Here is a 7,855-nt window from a genome sequence, read left to right on the forward strand (position 1 = left end):
TTTATATTCATTCAGAAATCGATATCTTGCATCCCTAGTTGTGTTCTAGCTTATTTATTTCTAAACTCTCCTGGTAGCTGACGGGTTACAACCCTGAAGGAAATGGGGTAGAAAAATATTCGAAATACAATTCCACTCAACATTTAGAATTTTTATGCATTGTATAACATTTTCAAAGCAGAAAACAGAAAATATTAAGGAGCAATTGCAAAGTGGAAAATTAAAGTTTGTTATTTTCAAACTCCTTTGGCCATTTTTAATTGTGTAAACGACCCTTCAGCAGGTTTATGAGAGACTGTGGTACAATCAGCAATAATAAACATATATTTTCGGAGTTACTTTCAATTATTTCTAAAGAAAGAAACTAATTGGAATTCATTAATTGATGTTTTCACTGTGTTTCATTGATGAAATCCATGAAAATCCGTACTGTTAATTGTAAGAAGGTGAGGCCATCAACAAAAACAGAGAGAAAACACACATTACAGTAGTGTTCTTAATGGAAACGATGTTTACATCCTTACAGATCTTTTTCCCAGAAATGGGACATAGTTATGGAGTGAATTTTATTCCATTCTTGTTGCAAAAAACACATTTTGCAAAGATAAACTTGAGAAAAAAAAGTAATCCTGAAATAGAAAAAACTTTTGAATCAAAAAATGTTTTGAGAGAAACTGTGCTGTTTTCTCTTTTTCTTTCTAATTTTTTTCTCAGTTTTCTTATGTTATTTTTGCTAAACATATTTGCAGAGTATGCATCATTTCTTTTCTTTTTTTTTCAAATTTCTCTTTTCCAGATTGAGTTTTACGAATTGCATGCTTTTCAAAGTGCATTTTACCGATCAAATTTCTCTTCACTTCTGGAGGCGGGCTTTCCTTTGAAGCTAGGAGAGAAGATGCATTTCGATTAGTCTGCAATGGATGTTAGCAAAACCATTTTTATCGGCCAAGAGCTTGCATTTGTGTTGAGGATGAAGTGAAAAGAATGTGAAACGCAATTTGAAAAGAATGTAATTCATAGGACTCAAAAATAAAATCTGAGATAGCAGCAAAGCTTCTCTTTATTCCTTTTATTTAATCTTCTAATTCTGGAAATGCACTTTTTAACTTTCAATTTATAAAACATGTCCTTTGATAACGACAATAACAGACCAATTGATACTGCATAGATGAAAAAGAAAAAATATAAAATGAAAAAGTTGAAATATTATATACTTCTGAAATAAAATTATTTAGAAGTTACTCTCAAAAATGCATTTTGTTTAAACTTGTCAAATTTTGCTTTGAATAATGATGGAACAAAAATAACTCCATAGAACATCTTAATATTTGTACAGCCATCTCTGTAGATCACCTGCAATGCGCCCCCTTATTTAAAAACACGGGCGTACCATTTAGCAGGTCTTATTCAGAATATTTTAGGATTGTAAATGTTAAAAGTGAAAATCATCATGGTACAGCCGATGGATATCCTGGTATTATGCTGCTTTTATGCTGCCATGCGGCCAGTTCTCACACTGCCTCAAATAAAAGCTGTTTGGTTTGGCAAAGTAAGGATTATTACCTCAAGTTTGGCCGACAAAAGTCTGAAATGAAATATCTGCATGTTGTGAGGACATCCCTATGCCAGATCAGCTGCTATGTTTCCTTAATCGGGTGTCAACAATAAACTGGAAACAACTGAAGTTTGGCTTCAAATGGGAAATCTGCAATGCGTCAACCTGCAAGTGTGCTGAGCACATTGTTATATATTTATAGTTGATCTTTTTTGTGTTTTTTTTTCTTGTTTTTTTCCAACGCTCCATTATGACGGATCCTTTTTGCCCCGGCTCCATCCTCTGCGATTAGTCAGACTTTAGGAAGTAGTCTCTGTCGGGTTTTAGCTTGTTTTCCTCCAAACAGAAAGGTGTTTGAATAAAAAAAACGAAGATGAAAGAGAACATAATTCTTCCATGCCCTCTTTTTCTTTCCCTCACCCAGGTCTCACTCCTTATTTCCACACCCCCCCTTCTAATTTTCTTGCTCTTTTGCCTCCCTCTGCCCCACACTGCGCTCCTCACCCCCTTTTTCCCTCTCTTTTGCCTCTTATCTAGGCTAATGCAGCAGCAGCAGCCATGCTAATTTTAAACACCAAATCCTCAGCCAAAGCCCTTCGCAAGCCCCATTCTCTTTCTCCTTTCTCTTCACTCTTCATCTCAGCCTCGGCTAAAGTGCTGTCTTTGAGAACGATGTTAAAGTGAAAAAGGGATTGACTTAAGTTGTGCAAAAGGTGATGCCAGGTGAAAATAAGGAGGGGAAATAAATGACTATTTGTTAGTAAATAGGAAAAGTAAAGCATATTTATTCCATGATCTTCTAGTTTGCTGCCACCTTCTGTCAATCATTTTAGGAAATGTGTCAGAACGTAAAACTTGATCTATATTCGCCACACTGAACAAGGAACGAGGTTTGCGCGTGGCAAAAGTGACACGATCATGCCATCCCCGCCCCCGAGCTTGGAAGCTTGGAGAGCGCACGCAGCCTCAACGCGAGGTCGTGCATCTTAAAATTTTTGTAGAGCCGAGCATACACTATACGACATTTTCAGTCCCCGTCCACACGAAGTCAAAACGAACACGAAACGCTAATATTTTCCAGAACGTTTGTCGTAAAGACGGAGACGTAAAATAAATGTGATCGACCACACGAATGCATGAAAACGCTGCAAAATGTATGCCAGGCCTGTAAGTGGCGCTGTGGTGCCAAAGCAAAAATAGGCGAAAACAGGCAACGAAATGTTGGGCATGCGCACTAATATTTATACATGGTTGCCCTGTGGGTCCATTTTCGTGGTTCATTCAAATTCAGGTGCTGAACTATGTCGTCGATATTGCTCTGTTCTTCCTGGAGATATTCCAGAAGAAGAAGATTCTGTTGTAAGCCCGACAGCAGGGTGAGTAGCATGAGCAGCAACCATTCAACACAGCACGGCGCCATTGTTGTTGTGATACTGTGTCGCGCATGCGTGTTTAGAGCCGACGCTATGACGCATGCGTGTAAGAAAAAAAATGCGGTCAGACCTTAAAAATGGAAACGCGAAAACGGCATTTCAAAATCTTCCCACTCTGAAGGCTTAATAAAAAAAAGATCGTTTACAGACTTCTGAAACGCCGGCTTCGTATGGATGAGAGGCTGGTTTGGTGAAAAATTTGTGAATTTAGCCCAGGGTTTGACTTCGTGTGGACGGGGCCTCAATTGGTGCATTCAGCTACAGCTCAAACTGTACGGTGAAGCGGCAGGGGTTAAAAGTTCACAGCTCAAGATGTTTGTTCTTACACTTTATAACCCAACGCTCTGATGCGATCAAATTGGTCACACTGTATGTTCAAAAAACACACCTCGGACTCACCGACGAGAGACGGCACTGGTCGGACGCATCAATCTAGAAGAAGAAGAAAAAGAACTCCCATGTTTGCACATGCAAAAGCGCGAGTTTCTGGTAAATTGGCTCCTAAACACAAACACCTCAAGAAGGCCGACTAAATTTCAAACATTTTTGATTTTCTCCCAACCTTACAAGTTCTGATCGTGAGGTGATGGTGAGAGGCTTATCAAAACCTTGTTACACCCTGTATACTACAGGATGCAGGACGCAGATGAGGCTGAATCCATGAGGCCTGATCCAAAAAATTATCGCTCGATTGGAGAATCAGGCTGGGAAGAACTTAACTTGCTTAACTTGAGCTGCATGCAGCAGCCTCATTCCAACTGGGAGGTTATAAAGGTATCCTCCAAAAACAACTTTTCCTCTACTGCCATCAAATGGTGCAGAAGGTTCCAGTGGGACAGTGTGGTTTAATGCAATGTTGTTACTAGTTATTCAGTGACTGAGAACGGCATACAGGGAGGAGTTTATTGGACAGGCTTCTGGTACAAACAAGGATTTTAGTTTCTATTTCCATCACATACAACATAAAGTCTGAAAGAGCTATCCATAGTATAAAATCCCTACAGCATTTATATAGTGAAAAAACTTTTTTTATATATGTTATTTAACAACCAAAAAGGTCTGTATGGGCGTCTCTCTGTCCGCAGCAGCTAAACCTACTGTTTTATCCCATCGCATATTCCTGTGCAGCTGCCATAAATACATGTACTATTCTTCAATAAACGTAAATCTTAATTAAACAATACTGCGCTCTACCATTTTGGAGGTGCTATTTCTTCTCCTCTTTCTTTCTCCATTTCTGCTTGTTATGTTGATCACTACCCTTCTGTGCTTTTTGTGAGCACTGCAACTACATGCAAAAATCCAAATCTAGATAAGTAATTTTTTCTTAAAATAAGTGCATTTGTTCTTGGATTGAGGAGGTAAAGGAGACATTTTGCCAATGGAACAAGACAATTTAGACTTAAATTTAGAAAACACAATTTCATTGTCTTATTTCAAGTGCATATTATCTAAATATCTTATTTTAAGAGTAAAATTGCTCATTCCGTTGGCAAACCATCTCATTTACCTGCTCAAATTAAGGGTAAATACACTTAATTTAAGATGTTTTTAATCATTTTAAGACATGTTTTACTAATTTTTAGATCGTTTTTGCATTGTAACATGTACAGCCCTTCTATGGGCTCACTCACAGTGCGCACAGGCTGGTGCTACAATCCAACATGCAAGTATATCTTAGAAGACATAGAAGTGGGCATAAGCAACATGAAATTTGAGAAAAGCTTTTTTCTTTTTTCACTCAATGTGACCTAAACAACTAAAAAAGTTACACCCAATAAAGCAAAAGTAATAGCTGTCCTATACTGCAGTCGGCATCGGCTAGTTGTTAAGGGAAGCTATCAAACACCACAAAACGACACTGAAGGAGCTATGTAAAACAGATGCTAGTTGGGATCTATATCTAAAGAAAGTTTTGCTACTAGAGAACAGTTTATCGTTTCAATGTAAACATACTGCAAGTCATGGCGGTTAAAGCTTCATAGACAGATGTTACTGAGGTTTTTGTCCACATAGAAAGATTAATGAATTATTTTTGGACCATCTGTGATTCATTGATATTAATGCTTCAGAGGGTTTTGTCATAAAAGTTTATACCTGTCATATTGGGACTGACAGATACTCACCTTTGCAGATGAGACCTTCCTTGGTGATGGCCTGCTTGCATATGTCACAACTTTTCGCCTTCTTAAACGGCTTCAGCTTGAAGGTGTGTGTGTGGACCCCCTCCAGCTCGTCAGGCTGCAGTGAAACACAAAATATATATATAAGATATCTAAGATTTCAATAAAACAAAAAATATATATATATCAGTAATTGTAAGCATAGTTCATTGGGATTGATGGTCTTTGATTGTGCTGGATTCCAGTGAATCAGAAGACTTCTTTCCTAAATATACTGTTTGATCATCCCAAACAGGGATCCTATACTTTATACAATCAGTTTGGTAAAATAGAAAAGAAAAATGTTATGAGGAAATTTTGGATTGCAGAAAAATTGTGAAAAGTGTATTCATAGCAAAAACACTTTCTGAGCAAGAAACTTCAACTTTAAGATCTTTAAAACACACATTGAGTGGTTTAGAAACTGCAAATAATTCTTGATCAGATCAAAAACCTGAGAAACCGGTAAGATTGTGGTAAAAAGTTACTGAGCTTGTTTGGAACAGCAATTGGGAGGAAGGATCTGTGAAAGCACTTCTTTGTGCATCTATGATGCTACAATCCCTTAATGAGATCTCCGACTCTGCAACAGTTCTATGCATTACGAGTCCAAAGATGCTGTTATTTCTCTTCTAGTCAACCGGCCTGTTTCTGACAGAGATGGCCTTTCTTTTAAGCTAATCCAACTGCTATTTCTCACTTGCAGATAAGCATTTTACACCACAAAAGATGGCTGATGTCACCACATAGTCAAAGACAGATATTGACCCTATCTGTAAAGAGCTTAGATGTTTCTATAGAGAAGAACACAGCAGCTAAAGAATTTGATAGGAGTGTTTAAAAAGTCTAAAAAGTATTTGAAATACTTAGGAAGTGAAGTACAAACAAAGCAATTGCCAGTCTGGTCATGTCTGAAAGAAGACTGCAAGATGTGAAAATACGACAACAAACCGCAAAGTCCCATCACAGATCCCACTGCGGACTGAACTTACTGTACAAATCTGAAAAGGGCTGCAAGTGTGTAACTTTGACGGAACATATGAAAGACCAGCATGGAAATTTAGTTCTAATGACTAACAAGTGGGAATTACTCATTTGACGTAAATAAAAACGCACACACACACACATCATTAAAAGGTATAGTGGAGGATGTTCTTTTTCCGGGTGGATTATGAAAATTAGTGGTCCTTCTAATTGTCAATCAATTTGGTGATACTGTATGTGTACCATCCTACATCCTCGTCTCCATTTGTGCAAATTGTTTGCAAAAATTGCAAATCTTCTTTTGGAAAAGTAAGCTTGTAAGAATATTGCAGACAGCAACATTTTAAAAAAAGTGTGAAAGAGTAGAAATGGGCTCATACATTCCCTTGCACATATTTAATAGGCGTTCCATCTGGGGAGAGGGTACAGGGTTGTGCATGTGCTTTTTTTTTTTAAAGTGCAGAGGGTGGGTCTTTTCAAGAATTCGTGAGAATCCTCCACTATAACTCTAACAAAAAGAACCTCATGGAGGAGCTGTGAGGCTGAGTAACTGGCTAGCTCACTATCATCAAGTCCCCCATCATTCTATAATTTATCAAAGGTCATTAAGGAAAATGTGAGACTATATGGTGAAAGATAAGTGCCAGAAAGGACATACGTTTAGGTGTCTCACTGCAAAAACAATCTAGATATAAGTCAAGATTACTTAAATTAAGTGAATTTACCCTTAATTTCAGTAGGTAAGTAAGAGGATTTGCCAATGAAATAAGTATTTTTACTCTTAAAATAAGATAATTAGATAAAATGCACTTGAAATAAGACATTGCAATTGTTTTTCTTAATTTAAATCAAAATTGCCTTGTTCCATTGGCAAAGTGTCACACTTACCTCCTCAATCCAAGAAAAAATGCACTTATTTTAGGAAAAATTACTTATTAAGATTTACATTTTTTGCAGTGCTGGATTTCTTAATGTAACTCAATAACTCAAATAAAGTTTAGAATTATCTTTGCTTCTTGATACGTTTGACATCACTTCATCCATGAGAGTACAAATCTAAGTTACAAATTCAAAACAAAACATTAATCAATTAAAAATGTATGAATAAGAGTCACATATTTACAAGAATAACTCACAAAAGTGCATTTACAAATCACAAATTTACATGTAAAAAAGGAAATAAATGCCACTAACAATTACAAATATACGAATTTGTATAGCAAATGTACAATTACAAACTGACAACCCCTGATGTAGCCGTTACACTGGAAAAACAATCTAGAAATAATTTAATATTTCTCAAATTAAGTGCATTTACCTTTAATTTGAGCAGGTAAATTAGATGATTTGCCAATGGAATGAGTATTTTTACTCTTAAAATGAGATATCTAGATAAAATGCACTTTAAATAAGACAATGCAATTGTGTTTTCTTATTTTAAGTGTGAATTGTCTTGTTCTATTGGAAAAATGTCTCTTTTACCTCTTCAATTCAAGAACAAATGCATCTATTTCAAGAAAAAATGAATTATCTAGATTTAGATTTTTTTCCAGTGTAGACTCCTTACCAGGTCGTTTAGAAATCTCTGTCCTAAATTTGTAAAATTCTTCTCCTAAATTTGTGATTTGTAAATGGGAGATTTGTTCTTGCATATCTGTGATTCCTACTGGCAGCTTTTTGATTCATCAAGTGGGAATGCTTATGCATTCCCACTTATTGTT

The 7,855-nt window shown here is 36.6% G+C and overlaps 1 protein-coding gene across 1 annotated transcript in view; it reads right to left on the reverse strand.

Moving 5' to 3' along the window:
* LOC107084230 (tensin-like) overlaps positions 1–7,855 on the reverse strand; it is a 132,708-nt gene that overhangs the window by 91,308 nt on the left and 33,545 nt on the right. The window contains exon 2 of the mRNA XM_015373961.1: positions 5,115–5,229. Within this exon, the coding sequence (XP_015229447.1) occupies positions 5,115–5,229 (115 nt within the window). The remainder of the gene's footprint in view (positions 1–5,114; positions 5,230–7,855) is intronic.

The sequence above is a fragment of the Cyprinodon variegatus genome, unplaced genomic scaffold (genome assembly GCF_000732505.1).
Source record: "Cyprinodon variegatus isolate N-32 unplaced genomic scaffold, C_variegatus-1.0 Scaffold95, whole genome shotgun sequence".
Lineage (NCBI taxonomy): Eukaryota > Metazoa > Chordata > Actinopteri > Cyprinodontiformes > Cyprinodontidae > Cyprinodon > Cyprinodon variegatus.